The sequence below is a fragment of the Hyperolius riggenbachi genome, chromosome 12 (genome assembly GCF_040937935.1).
Source record: "Hyperolius riggenbachi isolate aHypRig1 chromosome 12, aHypRig1.pri, whole genome shotgun sequence".
In the NCBI taxonomy this organism is placed as follows: domain Eukaryota; kingdom Metazoa; phylum Chordata; class Amphibia; order Anura; family Hyperoliidae; genus Hyperolius; species Hyperolius riggenbachi.
The window spans coordinates 192,237,562-192,255,947 of NC_090657.1; the positions used below are offsets into that span (position 1 = coordinate 192,237,562).

Sequence of the window (18,386 nt, forward strand, 5' to 3'; positions counted from 1 at the left end):
ATTTCCAACCTTCAGGTGTCAGCTTCCCATCCCCAACACTCTGGTAGGCTTGCTTTGTATGATGGGACAATGGCTGATTCCAGTTCAAACGCCATGCCGACCAGCCTATTCTTCCTCAATTGGCCGCTAATTAGCAGTACACACAGTTTTCCCGGCTGGACAATGAGGGCAGAGGTAATGTACATTTACATGCAGACTTACATTACCCTTCAGTTTACTCTGGCCAGGTGACCAATTACTACCAAGCACAATACACATCTGAGGTTTTTCCCAGTAGACAGAAAAAGGACAGAAATATGTTCTGTTATTATCCTTAACATTATCAGCACCCCAATATATCACCACAGCTACGTCATGTTTATTTTAAATAATTTTTTTCAGTTCAGGTTCCCTTCAGGGCCAGTTTCCACTAGCACAGAAACCGAGCTAAATTCGGAGAGTTTCCCCGCAGGCAAACCGCGCAGGGAAACTCTGCCATAGGAAACAATGGCGTCGCCGGCCAAATCCCTTACCTTAGCGATTCGGCCGACATTGCTTCAGAACCGCTCTGGTGTGCACCAGTCCTACCTCAATTGAAATAAACATGTTAATCGATAGTGTCCCTTTAACAGACCCCTATGGTAATAGAACACTTACAAGGTAGTATTTTTTGGAAGCCACCAGCTCTGTATGCATGATACACTTTCATGCTAATAAAACGCACCCCTGAAGTTACAAGGTATACTGCCTATAGCCATGCTGTAGCAATTTCACCTTTGAAGAGACCACAGAGCAACATCACCTCCCTCCCTTCCAGTAATCTCCTCAGTCCTGAGGAGACTGACAGAACTCCCGTCCGTCAACTCGGGTTATACAGCCGGACACGCCCACTAGCCAACTCCGCTAATCACCGCGCGTTCTCATCTCCTCATTTACATCTAGCTCTCCATTGGATGAGCTGTACAGCTCCCCGCCCAGTGATGAGAGCGGCTGTGATTGGCGGAAGTAGTTTGACAGTCCTGTAAGCCGGTGAGCTGTCATTTCCGGGCAGCAATGGCTGGAGACAAGGATCGGAGGGCTGGATCGGGAGAAAAGGATGCTGATAAATACTCCGTATTGCTGCCCACCTATAACGAGAGGGAGAACCTGCCCATTATCATCTGGCTCCTGGTCAAATACTTTGGGGAGAGGTGACAAAGCGTTTAATACTGTTATGGCTAGAATAAGGAAGTGCTATTAACCCCATGAAGCTTGTATTGCAGTCTGGTTCCCATTGTGGTCATTTTCCTAAGCTTTCTGCTTTAGGTTACAACAGTTAGTAGAAAATTATTGTGTAGAGCCAGACAGCCTGAATGTGTGATTTATTTTTTCTTTTATTTTGGGGGGGGGGGGTCACTCTGTTTTTGTTCTGAGCGACAATGGACCCAGACAGAGGCATGTGGTCATAATCCTTCCCCGCTACTGCAGAAATTCACATTTTGGATGAAGTTTCTTTAGAATGCAGTGTGTGTACAGCTTTATTCAAGGTGTGTGTGCGTGTGCGTGTGCGTGTGCGTGTGTGTGTGTGCGTGCGTGCGTGCGTGCGTGCGTGCGTGCGTGCGTGCGTGCGTGTGTGCGTGCGTGCGTGCGTGCGCGCGCGTGTGTGCGTAGACAATGCTGGTGATTACAATGTTGCTTTCACAGTGGGACGTTACAGGCGCACATTAGAGCAGCCTGTACCGCAGCCCACCGCACAGCAATGAAAAATCAATGGGCTGTTCACAGTGCCCACGTTGTGTTACATTGTAACGCAGCACGTTTAAAGAAAGTGCTGCATGCTGTACGTTATAGCGGCTTTAGCCGCGTTAGGCTGTTTGCACATGCTCAGTGATGTTTTTTTTTTACTTTGGGGCAGGAGAGGCGGCGGAGAGAGTCCGCTATTGCGGCCAACCACATGGCTAATAAATGTGCATTGCACTGCAGTGTTTACTTCCTGGAGTGGCCGCTTATTGGCTGGCGGGACCACCTGATGTGGAGTGTTCCGCTCACGCGGTCTCCACCGGCGCATGCGTCAAAAATTACGCATCACGGACGCATCAAGAGCCGCTTAACGCGGCTCTGTGTAGCGTCCTCCAATACCATCACAGTTAGGGGCACGTTATGTGACCTTAACGTTGCATATAACGCAACGTCTTGGTGTGAAAGTAGCCTAAAATAAGCATACGTTACCAAGTAAACTTCTTGCCACCTACACTTCTCTATTCTATACAAAAGAAGAAAAAGAACTGCGCTCGCTCTTATTAATTAAAATAACATAAAATCCTAATGATGATGATAAGTTGTGCATCACAGCACAGCTTCAATCAATGTCCAAGTCTCTGGGTTATGGGCAGTAGTGCAAAATTAATGTATTTAAGATGTTGCGCTTCTTTGTGTATAGGCTGGTGCATCGGCCTAGCGTACCGGCGGTGTCTTGGATTTTTACACAGCGGTGACTTGAAAGGCAGAGTGGGGTGAACGGCGGCTATAAGGCACTTGATTCCTCCTCAGCCATCCTGTACACTTGCTGTTTGGGTTTTTAACCAATTTTAATCTTTTTATAAAATAGAGTTACACTATTGGAAGCTGGCCTTCCGTTTTTTTTTTTTCTTTTTCTACATGCACCATCCGCAAACCTAACAGGATGTTCGAGAGGTGATCAACACATCACTCTGCCACTGTCTATACCGGAAGGAGGCGACGGGGGGGCCATACACCCCAAATGCGCAAAGTGATCTGTTGAGACTCCAACATCCGGTGAGTGGTTTCCTGAAGGGGGGCTAAGATTGGATGTCTAACACCAAGAAGCCCAACATCTTAAATACACTATTCTATACAAAGTCCAAAAGGATCAGCTTTATATGTACATAAAACGTAATCTTTATTTAGTCACTTGAAATTAAAATACTGTGTGTGAGTGTATCTATCTATATATCTATCATGGTTAAAGTCTATACAAGTAATACAACTATTGCAGGTATATTCTGTGGGTAATGGCTTGCCTATTAGTCCAGTCACCCTACCTAATATTTCTTCCATCCTTAAGTACTGTAATGTATATCAGTGTGGATGAAAAAATAGCCAACATCCACTATGTCTGAGAGAGCTAGAAAAACTCTAAAGGCCGAGCTACCCCTATATAGCGGCTCTATTATGGTACAACTTTGGCCTGAAATTGTCAAGTTGTCAAGCCTGCTTCCCGCTTTGTAGATCCACGTCATCATGCCGGCCGTCTACGCATCATCACACCGTCTGGCGTGAGAGTCCTGCGCATTCGCGGTTCAATGTTACAGAATTTATTATATAAATAATATAGAATTTATTAATTGATAATTTATAGACAATTTATGCACATGCGCTGTTCAATATCGGATAATTTATTATATAATAGAGAATTTATTGTTTTTGTTACATTGTTCATGTGAACTGCTTGCAGTGGTCTTGACAATCGCAAAGTGTTTGATTATACTTCAAGCCTGTTTTCTGTAATTGGTCCATGTGCACTGACAATGCAGTCATAGAACAGAGAAATTGCTGTACCTCTCTGTCTGTGACGTCCCATGTATGTAGAAGTGTTTAAAGATGAAAACCCCCTGTATTAGGTTTCTGGTTTCCTGTCTGCTGTGTTATATGAATATTGTCTTAAATTTAATTTGGTGTCTGATAAAAGCAAAACACGTTTTTTCTTTTTTTTTTTCTCCAGTGGATATAATTTTGAAATTATCGTAATTGATGATGGAAGCCCAGATGGAACATTGGAAGTTGCTAAGCAATTGCAGAAGATCTATGGATCAGATAAAATTGTAAGTGTTGTTCGGTTTCTGGGAAGGCTCTCCTCTATCCAAGTCCAAAGAAAGAATAGGGTAGCTTCAACTGGACACCTATTTCTGATGTAAGACATAGGAGTAGCTTTTCCAGTCCTAATGGGGGGGTTGAGGCTCCTGTGAGTACAGTTAATTTAGCTACATCAGCCACCTGTAGACTCTAGCTAATAGGCACTTATTATGCAGATACAAAGGAATCTTGAAGTTATAGTAAACTGATGACAGAATTCATAATTGGGTCTTTCCTGGAATCATAATTTTATTTTGGCTTAACCACTTCACCCCAACGCGGTTTTTACCCTAACAGACAAGAGCGATTTTCACCTTTCCGTGCTCATCCCAATAGCTTAATCACTACTAATCACAATAAAATGATCTATATCTTGTAGACATTATTTGTACATTGTCATTTTAGAACCCTTGGGTTGATAGTGTTCCTTTTAAAAAGTTAAAAAATCTGTCTTAGGTTCATGAAGGTAGTTTTTTTTTTTGTTTTTTTAGATGTTATTCAGATCCCATAGATATAAATGTTGAACTTTCAAGCTGGTTATCTGTTACACTGCACTGAGACGTTTTTCTCAGCCACACACAGATTTATAACTTTCAATTATCGGTGAGAATTATTCTGCCGGTCAACTGCTAATAAACATTTTATGGCTCTCATGGAAATACATTTTAAAATGTGGTATTTATGGCTCTCTCAGCCAAAAAGGTTCCTGACCCCTGATTTATACTGATGAATAATTGTGTTTAAAATGTATTCAATCCGCAAAAATAAGGCTGTTTTTTTTTTTTTAGGTGATTTGCTGTGATAATCAATGATTCAGATATGGCTGTACAAGCTAAGAAAGATAAAATATTGTCTTTAAGGGCCCTTTTCCACTAGCGGCATTTGCGATGCTGAATCGCAAAATCACAAACCGCTAGTGATTTTTTTAAATCGCTGCGGCTTGCTAAATAACATATGAATCGCGGTAGGTTATTTCCACTACCGCGATTCGTTTTTGGCTCAAACGAGATCGCGCTGCGGAGCGATATTCGCCGCGATTTTGCTATGCACACTACAGCATAGCAAAAGCGTGAACGCAATCGCCGGAACTTTCCTGCATTTTGCGATTTAGCAATCGCTAGCGTTCAGCGTGAACGCTAGCGATTGCTAGTGGAAAAGGGCCCTTAATGTTTGCTTGGTTGGATACAGTCTACAGGGACATAAGGTCCAGACATAACCTCTGTTGGCCAATATCCTAATTGATTCCAGGGCCCATAAGCAATTCACTTTTTCCTCTAGGTGGTATTTTCACAATTTATTAATATAATGCCTTTTGAGCCACCAGCATCCAAAATACTCTTTTCAACTATTTGGTACTTTTTTTTTAAACAGATGATGATGATCTACTAGAAAAAAAACTTAAGAGAAAAAGTGAATTGAAGAATAAGAAAAATGGGGAGAAAAAGTCCCTGCGTCATATTCGGCGAATGCAGAGAATCCCCTACTTGCAAACACCCGCTGATACGAGTTGCCGACCGGCTGCAATGTTGAGGACTCCCTGGATTGTCCCTTGTGTGTCAGCTACCCCATGTCCCCGGCTTCCCGTGTGTCGTCTCCCCCATATATGTGTGTGTGTGTGTGTGTGTGTCCACTCCCCCCGGGTATAATTAGCAGTGTATTGGCAGCGTGTCTTATCTAATCCATGGCTCCTGCGGGGATCGCAGACCTCTCCTGTGCTGCGCAGCTCCTCTTATTGACAGCTTCTGCTGAGGAGCATTGCTGAAGAGAAGAGAGAGAGGTTTGCAATCCCCACAGGAGCCATGGATTAGGTAAGACATGCTGCCACTACACTGCTAATTATGCAAGGGGGGAGCGGAAACACACAGGGGAAGCCAGGGAGACACACTGGGGACAGGAGGAGACACATTGGGGGTGAAAGCTACAAGACGCTCCTGGAACATTTTTACGCACCAGATTTCGTGTTTATGTATATACATATAATATTTTTGCCCTCTAAACCTAGGTGTGTCTTATATTCCAGAGCGTCTTATGCGGTATATTTGTGCCCCTTTTCTGTTTGACAGCAAGTCGTTACTTCAGTCTTTTTGCTTTTACGTAACAGGTACTCCGTCCCCGGGAAAAGAAGCTGGGATTAGGTATGCCGTTTCGTTTCTATTCACATATTGGGCTTTATTCACAAAACGCCTCACAAATGACTTATTTATCACCTATTTGATAAAAATACCCTTTCAGCACATTTACAAGCAAAATAATCACTCAAAGTAAATTGTTCCTGATTAACTTTATTTCAATATTACTTTTCTTACCTTAATTCTAATATATTTTTGCTCTTTTACAAAGTAATATAGATCAGGTGAAAACAGGTGAAAAAGCTTTGTGAATCCTGCCCATTGTGTCCAATCCTAATGATAGGCAACCACATTTAGCTACTGATGCTCCTTTCTGCATGCGTATTGCAAAAGCGTATCTTCATTTGGCGTCTGTAGTAGGGCTTGTTCACACTATGAGCGTTTGTGTATTTTTTTAAAGCGCTGGCGATTTTAGAAATCGCCCTAAAAGCGCTTGTGCGATGTTTCCCTATGAGAGTGTTCGCATATGAGCGGTTTGTTTCCGATCTGCTTTCAAAAGCGATGCCTGCCCCATTTTCTGAGCGCTTTGACTTAATGGAAGGTATAGGGAAAGCACTCGAAAAAGCACTTTGTATAGCGATTTCCCAAGCGCTTCTATGAATAAATACATTGTATTTATTCATTTCATATACATATATATTCATATACATATATATATTCATATACATTGTATTTATTCATTTCATATACATATATATTCATATACATATATATATTCATATACATTGTATTTATTTAATTCCTGACTAACGTCAGAAAGTGGGAAAAAAAAGCACTTAGAAAAGCACTTAAAGCGCAGGGAAAGGTGATTAAAAAAATCACAATAAATCGCTCAGCGCTTGCAATAGCGCTGGCGATTCACAATGTGAACATAGCAGCTTTCCTATCACCTAACATGATCCCTGTCTGTATATCTAACATTAACCCCCCCCCCCCCCCCCCCCCCCTTAGCATACCACTATATATTTGCCTAACACTACCTTCCTGAAACACCACCCCAGCATACCCCTATCTATACACCTAATATGAACACCTGTCAGGCTTCTCTGGTTAATGACTATAGGTCAGGCTGTATGCCCATATAACTGACCTATAGCCCAGCCCGTAACACCTGCACAAACTCCTACCTGACAGAGAACTACAATAACCCTGCAGGTAGATGTAGCATACAGACTGACAGATAGTATCCACCAAACAGAACCAATAGATATTATACAAGGCACAGAATACACAAGTGGTATAGTCAACTGAGGCCTGAAGGCTGAGGCAGTCCAGATGATAGCCATGTGACTGCAGGTTGGTGTGGATTGGTTTAGGCAGGTCAAACACAGGTAGCATGGTCAGTACAAGCCAGTCGATCCAGGCAGAGTTCATGGGAGTCCTTTAACCTCCCTGGCGGTTAATTTTTTTTGCCAAATTGGCAAAAATCCTTTTTTTTTTATTTATTTTTTTTTTGTTTCATGTAAAGCTACCAGAGTGGTAGCTACATGAAACACCACTAGAGGGCGCATGTGTCCCTCTAGTGCGATCGTCGCCGGGATCAATAGCAAACAGGGGAACGCGTATATAATGCACTCCCCTGTTTGGCTTCTCCTGTCGCCATGGCAACGATCGGAATGACGTCATGGACGTCAGCCGACGTCCTGACGTCAGACACCTCCGATCCAGCCCATAGCGCTGCCCGGAACTCATTGGTCCAGGCAGCGCAGGGCTCTGGCGGGGGGGGGGGCCCTCTTGCGCCGCTGCGTACGGGCGATCGCCGATCAAGCTGTACGCGCGGCTAGCAAAGTGCTAGCTGCGCGTACAACATTTTGAATGGAGGAAATCGCCCCACCAGGGGCTGAGATATCTTCCTGCGTGGCATAGCCCGAGCTCAGCTCGGGCTTACCGCCAGGAAGGTTGATCAAGCAGGGGTCGATCCAGGCGGCAATCAGGCGAAGTCCAGGTATAAAGCAGAGTCGGCAACAGGTAATCCAATCAGAAGCGAAGTCGGGAACAGACAGTGGTTGGCAACAGGGATCAATCTAGAGTAAAGCTTGGTCAGGATACAAGGCAAAGTCGGCAACAGAGATCAAAACAGAGTGTGAGTGCATACCCAGCAACAAGCCACAGCTAATGCTATCATGGGCGATGTGTGAGGGCGCTCACCTGTATTAAATACACAGACTAACCAATCCAAAAAGCAAAGGAATCAAAAACAACCAATGGCCTTTCAGGATGTCAGCAGATCAGCTGACACGCAGTGTACTTACATGGCTACTGTTTACATCGGCGGAACGCGTCCACCGCCTATCCAACGGGAGCTGAGCACCATGGTGCACTTCAGTGATGTCAGCAGCCTGCCGAGACCCGGAAGCTTGCGCCTCAGCCCAGGTCTCGGCGTTCCGCCACCATGAGTGCCTCAGAGACCCCTCTCCTAGCATACACCTCTCTATACGCCCCCTCTACCCTAACACTAACCCCTGGAGCTCCTCTATATTATAGCTGAGCCCCAATAACATCCCCTAACAGTAAACTATTGAGCTTGACTTTATCATAGATGAGCTTGGCCCTACATACCAGATATCCGGAGCAGTGCCACATAACCGATAGCAGACTCTTGGCTATACTGTAGCTGAGCACAAGCTATTGAATAGCCGCAAACTTGCACATTTTCATTGCAGTCTATGGTGGCCGTGCGTCAGATTCTACTAGTTCGTCCAGTCTGCTTATTACAGTAATTTGTAGTATATTTCTGCCTGCAGATAAGTAATGAAGCCACCATTGCACTGTTAAGTTACATACTGCATTCTCTGTTTTGTTTTGTGCCCTCTGTAGGGACAGCCTATATTCACGGCATGCAGCATGCGACTGGAAACTTCATCATTATTATGGATGCCGATCTCTCTCACCATGTATGTATTTCTTCACGTTTGCCTTATCTCCGGATGCCTTTTATTTAGAACATTTTGTTATGTTCACATCTGACGTTTGCTTACCTTTTAACTTTGACTGGCTGGCTGCATGCTTGTTTCAGGTGGGTGAATCAGACACTACTGCAGCAAAAGAGAACCGCAGGGCTGCCAGGCAACTGGTATTGTTTAAAAGGAAATAAATATGGCAGCCTCCATATCCCTCTCCCTTTAAGAAATGATGTGCTTTTAGGCTTTGTAAACTTGCTAGATGATTCTCGGCTGAGGCAGCTGGTCACATGTACGGCGGGGGGCGGGAGTAAAGCTTGACGAATCCTCTCATCTGTGCGCAGGCCGAGAATATTGTTCTCCTCTTTACCCGTCTTACTTACTTGCTGTTGCCATGTCCCACCAACTCCATAGCAACAGAATGGAGTCAGTTCACAAAACCTCTCATAAATTACTTATTTTTCACCCAATTAATAAAAATACCCTTTCAGCACATTAACAAGCAAAATAATCACTCAAAGTAAGTTGTTCCTGATTAACTTCATGTCAATAATACTTTTCTTACCTTAATTAAATTATATTTTTGCCCTTTGGGAGCTGAAAAATGTAACATAGATAAAGTGAAAAGCTTTGTGAATCATGCCCAATGCGTCACTAGTCTATAGACTAGCAACACATCTGTGCAGCACTCGGCCTTAAACTGTCGACCAATGGATCAGACTTAAAGCGGACCCAAACCAAAAAATGTTTTTAATTAAAAATATTTAGTTGCACTGCTCTGACACATACAAAGATAAATACTCCTTCAAGCCTATGAGCATTTCAGTGCATACTTTTCACCCTTCTCTTTTCATAACTAGGGTTATACAGGTGGCAGCCATTAGCAATTCCTCCTTTGCCGGACACCACCTACTCCACCAGTTTGCCGGATTCTGTCCCGGCAATATGAAAGGAGAGGTTCCTTCAATAAATGTAAAATATTTTATATTTGTCATCGTGCAGCTGAAAAAAGGCTGCTATTTATTATTATAATTTAGAAAATAGATTTTATTTCCAAAATCTTGTATTTTTAATTTGGGTCCACTTTAAAGGGAATGTCCAAGCAAAATAAAAAATTTAGTTTCACTTACCTGGGGCTTCTACCAGCCCCATGCAGCCATCCTGTGCCCTCGTAGTCACTCACTGCTGCTCCAGTCCCCCGCTGGCAGCTTGCCGACCTCGGAGGTCGGCGGGACGCATTGCGTACATTTTTACGCATTCCCGCTAGTGCAGGAACATTAACACATATATTTTACGCGTTACTAGTTTAATGCGTACATTTTTACGCATTGAACCAGTAATGCGTAAAAATGTATGTGTTAATGTTCCTGCACTAGCGGGAATGCGTAAAAATGTACGCAATGCGTCCCGCCGACCTCCGAGGTCAGCAAGCTGCCAGCGGGGGACCAGAGCAGCAGTGAGTGACTACGAGGGCACAGGATGGCTGCATGGGGCTGGTAGAAGCCCCAGGTAAGTGAAACTAAATTTTTTATTTTGCTTGGACATTCCCTTTAAAGGGAATCTGAAGTGAAAATAAACTTCTGATCTGATGATTTGTATGTGTAGTACAGCTAAGAAATAAAACATTAGCACAAATATGAGTCTCATTGTTTTCCAAAAGAGGTAATAAACTTCAGTTGTTATCTATGCAAAAGAGCTTCTGTGAGCTTTGCGACTTTATAAAGTCTGGACAGCACTGTCTTTTGAAGCTCTTATCTCAACTGTCTAATTGTTTCTTTGTTTATGGTTTTTCTACAGAGAAAAGTTCAAAAGGTCACTAGCCTGATCTGTGAAATCATTTAAAATGCTGAGTATATTGTGGAAACTACAATTATTAGAGAATGATGCAATGTTATTAAGAAAGCTATATACAGTACCTGAAAATAAAATGACACCATTTTCTTTGCAACTAATGTTCTATTAATTATCCATACTACACAACCAATTCATTATATCATATGTTTTTTTTTCGCTTCAGTGTCACTTTAATCCATGCAGGCAACAGTTTGTATGTGTGTAGGAGTAGACAATGCATAGGGCATAATCTTAAAAACACTGTTTGATGTGTAGCGATTTACTGATTACTTTTCATGACTCATATTATTTTTCCTATTTTCTTTTTCTTTTTTTAGCCTAAATTCATCCCAGAGTTTATCGAGTAAGTATAACGCTTCATCTGTAAGCTGGGTAAGATTATAGGTAATGCCACTCGGGTAACATTTGTCACAGGCCTGTTGCAGATACACAGTCCAAAACACAGAGTATGGAGTCGCACACCACTGGTGAGGTGCTGAACCAATATTGTAATCCACAACAAATGTCCTGTTTATTAAACACGTGACACAACCATTCCAAAAACCGAGTCGTTTCGGGGCCCCGTATATACTCGCATATAAGCCGAGGTACCCACTTTTCCCTTAAAAACTAGGAAAAAGTGTTTGACTTGCATATAAGCGCCCTCCAGAGTATAGCCCCTATTTACTGTATGAATACAGTCCGACTGAAGATAAAGTGTAATTTACAAACCAGACTAGTGTGTATTAACTATGATAGTTAACCATACCAGGAGGGTATACATAATAAAGAAAATGGGCAATTACACACATATAAGTCACAAAACAGGCAATTCTCCCATAATATTGTCTCTAGCAGCAATAATAAGCAAAGTATTTTGGTAAGGTATATACATAAAGTGTAAATGCTGTTATATATATATATCTATATCTCAAGAAACCAACAACCCCAAACTAAATAGTGCCAAGAGGGATGACCCTTACCAGAAATATGTGCTGAGAAGAGCCACCAGGACCCCCACTATAACTGGTATGGGCAGAGGGGAGCAGATCTTGCAGGGGCTGCTGCATGTATCAGTGTATCTACTGACCTTTCTGTTCCTCTGGATGCATGCGGAGTGCAACAATTATGACACTGGTGCTGAGCGGGTTTGCAGGGGACAGAGGATCAGATTGGTTCCTGGTGCCTACCCTGAAGTGGATCGGCTTGCCGGACGGGAGTGGATCTTCCAGGGGCAGCTGTAAAAAGGATGCTGGCGCCTTACCTGTCGCAACATGCTTCCCTGCATGTTGGTTTAGATGGCCGGAAGAAGGCGTATTTGACAGCGGAAGTTTGGATGGCCGGCGGGCTGTGTTGTACACAGCGTGCAACGGTGACGTCAGTGACCTGTTTATCCGTGCGTCATCCCTAGAACGCCCTTTAGTGGCGCTTTAGAGATGATGCGTGGGTAGATGAAAGAGGGCACTGACATCAACGCTGCACACCCCGCCGGCCACCTGTACTTCCGCCATCAGATGCGCTCTCCACCGGTCATACGAACAACCTGCAGGAAAGCATGTTGCGACAAGGCAGACGCCAGCATCTATTGTAAAGCAGCCCCTGCAATGTCCGCTCCCCTCTGGTCATCCGATCCGCTGTAGGGCAGGAACCGATCTGATCCTCTGTCCCCTGCAAGCCCGCTCAGTATCAGTGTCGGCCGGCACACATCCAGAGGCACAGAACAGATCAATAGATACACTGACCCATACACATCAAATTGGTGACTCGCATAGAAGCCGACACCCCCACTTTAGGGTTACTTTTTTGGACCAAACAATTTGGCTTCTATGCGAGTATATACTCAGCTCTGCTGCTAATGCCTCCGGGGTGGAATTCAGTTGTTCCATTTTCAAACTGCATGAGTTTGCATACAGAGTGTGCATAATCCTGCATCAGCTTATCTGCATCTCAAGTACCATCCCTGCTAACCATCAGAGAGTTGTGGGTGTTTACAGCACCAATCTTCTGGTACTACTCTTTTACTGGACAGAAGCTGTGATATGCCAGAAAGCCAGCTTCAGGAAACTATGCTATTTAAAAGGAACCCAAGGTGAGAGATATAGGGAGGCTTGCCATATGTATTTCCTTTTACACAATACCAATTGCCTGGCTATCCTTTTGATCCTGAAAGAAGCATGCAGCCAGTTTTGTCAGAAACACCTGATCTGCTGTATGCTTGTTCAGGGACTATGGCTAAAAGTACTAGAGGCAGAGGAACAGCATCACAGCCAGCAAATGTGCAGGAGTGGCGGCTAATCGGTGCGGAGTGGCGGCTATTCGGCGCTGAGCGGCAGCAATCAGAGTGCACACGCAGCTAGCAAAGTGCTAGCTGCGTGTTGCAAAAAAAAAATAGGCAAATCGGCCCAGCAGGGCCTGAGAAATCCTCCTGCGCGGCATAGCCCGAGCTCAGCATGGGCTTACCGCCAGGGAGGTTAAAGGTGTCTATCATATGATCCAGTTGATGATATCAAACAGATCATAAAATCTATCCAGTGGCCAAATTAACAAGCGCTGTTATTAAATGTACGCAATGCAAGCTTTTTGAGCCAGAAGGACCCGACAAGCCTTTTATGTATGTACTTGTACTGTCCACAGCTGATTACCCATCTCGGATGACTGTTGTCTTTTCAGTGGAAAGGTTATTAGTTATGGTGAATGTAGTCCTCTTGTTGTCACAGCAGAAACCGTTATTTCTCATCTTTCACAGCAAACAGAAAGAAGGGAATTTTGACATTGTGTCTGGAACTCGCTACATAGGAAATGGCGGCGTTTATGGTTGGGATTTAAAGAGGAAGCTCATAAGGTATGTACATCATTGGGAGTATTCTTTTAGTACACACTTTTGACTGATGTCGGCGATCAGGATCCTCGGGCGACATCGCTGGCCCGGCCTGTGCAGACGTTCCAGCTGTGTAGCTGACAGTGCGTTTTGTTGCTATGCGGGTGGGTGAAGGATGACAGAGCGACACATATGTGACGTCATAAGGGGAAGTGGTGTGCAGAAAGGAGTTGACCGTCGCTCGGACAAGTTGACCCACGGGACGGATCGTTTGCTGGTTGGGGGCTGCTGTACACACACTTGATTATCCGCTGAGGTGGTCGTTATTGGCCACCTCAGATGACTTTAATCAAGCATGTGGATTATTTTTTCAGTGGGCTATATACTAGCTGCCACAATCTTCTTGAATTATAAGTTTAAAAACCATTGCTAACGTATCTAAAATGATCATTCAGATGTTTTACAATAATCTTTATCATTCAGATATACATCTTTCCAGCTTACCCATTTGATACAACAATCAAGTTGGATTGAAAATACAACGAATCAGTTGTTCTTTACAGCATACCTGAAGCTCTTCTCTCTTTCCCCCCTATAAAAAAATAAAATAGAAATTTACCTCAGTAGATGGAAGCCTCCTGAGGCTACCATAATCATCCTGTTGCCCACCGTTCCAGCGCAGGATCCACCTAAGCGTATTCAACAAGGGCTAGGGCAGCCTTTCTCAACCTTTGTACCCTGGAGGAACCCTGCAAATAATGTACCCCCCCCCCCCCCCCCCACACACACACACACACACACACACACACACACACACACACACACACACACACAATGGGGGGGGGTTTGGGAATGCCAACTAACCCCTGCAGACTACTCAAGGAACCCTGGTTGAGAAAGACTGGGCTAGGGGAATATATTTTCATGGTCATGTGTGCACGAGTATGGTCTGCTCAGACGGCGGCTTTCTCCTCCACAATGCATGATCGGCTTTATGCTACTGCGTAGGTGTGGACCATACTTGTGCGTGCCCATTGCAGCTGCACTCATGCACGTGTAGCAGTACAGGCGCAAAGAGGGAACGGGTCCCAAGCCACAGTGGTGCGCACCAGGAGGGTCCGGTAAAAGTGTGTATGCAGATTAAGTATATTCCTTAATATATTTTTAGTTGAGAACAATCAGAACAGGATAAGCAGATGACCAAATAGTAGTGCTAGGAAAAGCAGTTGTCTGTTTCCCTCAAGGAATGTGCATGGTAAAAGCTTTCTGCTCTCCCATCAGCGGTGAAACTTAAGCAGAAATAAGTGGCAGCTCAGGTGCCTTGGAGGTGGTAAAATGGGCCAGTAACTGGCCAGTGCAGAATTAAATGTGTGTACCAGGCTTAAGAGGATGCCCCGAGTATATGGTACTGATGTCTTCTTCTTATTGGAGACATTATGGTCTTGACCTGTCATAGCTGTAGTGTGATTACCAGGGTCAGGGAACACATCAGCCACTTTTCCTGGCACTGATAGCACTTGTATCCTCAATTCCAGAAATCACCCGAGTTGTGGCTTCCAGTTCTGGCATGAAACAGAAGCAGTTGGCACTGAAGAACAAGGATGCTGAAGCCTTCCTCTAAAAGTCCTCTGATTGGCCGACAATTATGCTGATGCGAACACACAGCGTAGAGCTATGGGGATTCAGATGCAATGTCTTTTTCCCTCATTTTTTCAGTAGACTGGGATTTCCCATCTGAATTTGCATGGAACGGAGCTCATAAAGTATAGGGGTAAGAGATGGAAGGGCAAAATTGCAGTGAGTAGTGGATTTGAGGGAGGGTGGGGTTAGGGGGGCGGGTACACCCCATTCCCCATACCTCATACCTCGATTCCTGCAGGCAGAGGAGACTTGGTAGCACACACAAACCAGCTTGAAGCCATTGTAAGCTGTTTTCGGCCCATTTCTGTCAGATCGACGGATCAATCCTATAATTTCCAATTAGTCCAATCAGATCCCGATAATAACAGGGCTGTGGAGTTGGAGTCAGGGCAATTTTGGGTGCCTGGAGTCGGGGAAAAAATGCTCAGACTCATAATGAATTTAAACTGTAATTAAAATAGAAAATATGATAAAATGTTCTATTTCTCAGATAATAGTCATAAATAATTTATACATACAGTAATAGCTGTTCTTAGTCCACAAAAATGAAATAAACCAATCAAAATTAGTTACTTGTGCTGCTTCAATAAAGTAGTCCCCGTATTTTTAAGGTCAGATATACATATCTGATTGTGACTGTATATATGATGTGTACACAGGAATCTCTTATATATACTAAATAACATCTATGCTGTAAGAATAAAGCCTGATGTGTAGCTGTGTCACTAATAGAGATGGTCAATGAGATGGAAATAATTCTGCATGGTTCTGATTTATGCAAATGTACTCTTTGCTCATGAAATCAAATAATTTGATATGTTATTAAAATTTGGTTTGGTGACTACGAATTAAATGGTACCTGAGAAGGATGAAAAGTTTTATACATACCTGGAGCTTCTTCCAGCCCCCTTCAGGCTAATCAGTCCCTCGCTGTCCACCTCCACCACCTGGATCTTCTGCTATGAGTCCTGGTAATTCAGCCAGTCAGCGCAGTCCGGCCTCGTGCCGCTTCCACAGCCAGGAGCTTTCTGCACCTGCGCAATAGTGCTGCGCAGGTGTAGTACGCTCCCGGCGGCGGAGTGTGTGCATGCGCACTAAGCCAGACTGGCTCTAGTACCTGGACTCATAGCAGAAGATCCAGGTGGCGGCGGAGGACAGCGAGGGACTGATTAGCCTGAAGGGGGCTGGAGGAAGCCCCAGGTATGTATAAAACTTTAATTTCATCTGTCTCAGGTTTACTTTGTTACACAGTAGTACTATACTCTACATATGCACTCTCCACAAAGCTGCAGGGAATCCACTGAGAATGTTGTGCACATTGAACACAGAGGTGTTGTCTATCACCCATAAACCTGGTTCAGATTGTACATGAAGAATGTGTAATAGAGGAAGAATCTCCTCATTCCCCCTGCAGAGTACCTGCACATCACTCTTACATGTACCCACAGATACATTGCCTAGGGCCTGAAAGATGTTCTTTGTTCTGATCTGTACCTTTTACAAGTACTCTAGTCATAGACTAAAACTAGTCCTTGGTAAAAGGGAATAAATATGGCAGTCTCCATATCCTTCTCACTTCAGTTGCCTTTTAAAATTCCTAAGCGTTGGCAGTTAAGGGATGCATTTCATGTTACATACTTTCAATCAACAAGATTGTAATATGCAAATTAGAGGAGTCGGAGTCGGTGGATTTTTGTACTGACTCCACAGCCCTGGATAATAATGCAGTCAATTTTGGGTAGTTATCAACAAGAAATCTATTGCATTATCGATCGGGGGGCAGTTTGGACATGTACACATGATGCAACTTCCTATCAGATCAATCTGACGGAAAACTGAATCCTGTGTATTAGGCTTAACCTGTACCTGAACTCAGGAGCACGACTGCAAACAGAAACTATGAGTGAGTTTTCTTCAAAAAGACGATTACGGACACAGAGGTTCTGTTTGCACAGCTGATGCTGCCACTCCCATTTATCACCTGCAAGTCACCTGTCTGAACATCTATGTGGCTGCAACTAGTTGTTTTGTTCTAAATCCTAGCAATGTATGTAGCTGTCCAGGAAGGATTTTTTCTTTTCATGAATGTAGAACTAGACCATTTGATATTCATTTAAAGAGAACCTGAGATGAAAGGGTATGAAAGTGTTTTACATACCTGGGGCTTCCTCCAGCCCCTTCCACGCCGATTGCTTCCTCGCCGTCCTCCTGGATTATCCCCTAGAAGCCCCGCTAGCTTCGCCAGGGTGTACTGCTCATGCGCGACCCTCCCACGTGCCCCTCCCGCCATGCTCCTGTCAGGATGAACACTCTGCACCTGCGCAGTACTACTGCTCAGGAGCAGAACGATCCCGGCCGCGGGAACATGCACAGGCGGACTGCACCAACTGGCGAAGCTAACGGGGCTACTATGGACAATCCAGGAGGCGGAGGAGGACAGTGAGAGAGCGATCAGGCCGGCGGGGGCTGGAGGAAGCCCCAGGTATGTATAAATTTTTTATACCCTTTCATCTCAGATTTATGTAAAATTAGTTATCAGTGGTTCCGGTCCCCCTGCGTGTCTATTACTGCAGGAGCCCAGATAGCATTCAGGGGGGCAGTCAGATAGGCTGCTGCAACTTGTCGTGGGCTGTCCACACACAGGGAACCAGGTCTTGTGCAAGACGGCAACCAAATGAATTACAGCATCGTATAAGAGTTGCTGCTGTAAACAGCTGTTTGTTTTCCCTGTATATGGTGATGACTAGTGATGAGCAAGAGATTTCCTGTGGTAGTGAGAGAACAATGATCAGGACATTAAGTTCTAGTGAAGACAAAGCTGTGCATTTAGTGTGCTCATTGCCAGCACCAACATCATTGGTGGTGTCAGGAACCGGCCCGCGGCACGCCTGCGTATACGGTTTCCGACTGCGGGTTTGACCAGATTAAGCGGGGAACAGCCTTATTTAAGCTACAAACAAGGCTGGAACCCCTCAAAACACCTCTCACTGCCACCACTAGCGTTGCTAGACACTTCCACTCTGCTGTCGAGTCCTCAGCGCGCACTCCGCGTTTTCGTATTTGGGTCAGCTTTGCGCTTAGGCCAAATACGGGAACGCCACGCACCCACACACACACACAGTTGCAATCTTACACTGTCATGAAGCAAAGACCCACTAACAGTCGTTCCGAACGATACTGTTAGCTACTCGCACTGGCGTTGTTCGTACGTTGGGTCAGCTGCGCGCTTAGGCC

At 44.4% G+C, this 18,386-nt stretch overlaps 1 protein-coding gene across 1 annotated transcript in view; it reads left to right on the plus strand.

The window, feature by feature from the left end:
* Nucleotides 1-996: 996 nt before the first annotated feature.
* The window catches only part of DPM1 (dolichyl-phosphate mannosyltransferase subunit 1, catalytic), a 36,740-nt gene continuing 19,350 nt past the window's right edge, over nt 997-18,386 (plus strand). The window contains exons 1-6 of the mRNA XM_068262543.1: nt 997-1,169; nt 3,701-3,800; nt 5,933-5,966; nt 8,778-8,854; nt 11,032-11,057; nt 13,440-13,535. Coding sequence (XP_068118644.1) covers nt 1,033-1,169; nt 3,701-3,800; nt 5,933-5,966; nt 8,778-8,854; nt 11,032-11,057; nt 13,440-13,535 — 470 coding nt within the window. The 5' untranslated portion in view covers nt 997-1,032. The remainder of the gene's footprint in view (nt 1,170-3,700; nt 3,801-5,932; nt 5,967-8,777; nt 8,855-11,031; nt 11,058-13,439; nt 13,536-18,386) is intronic.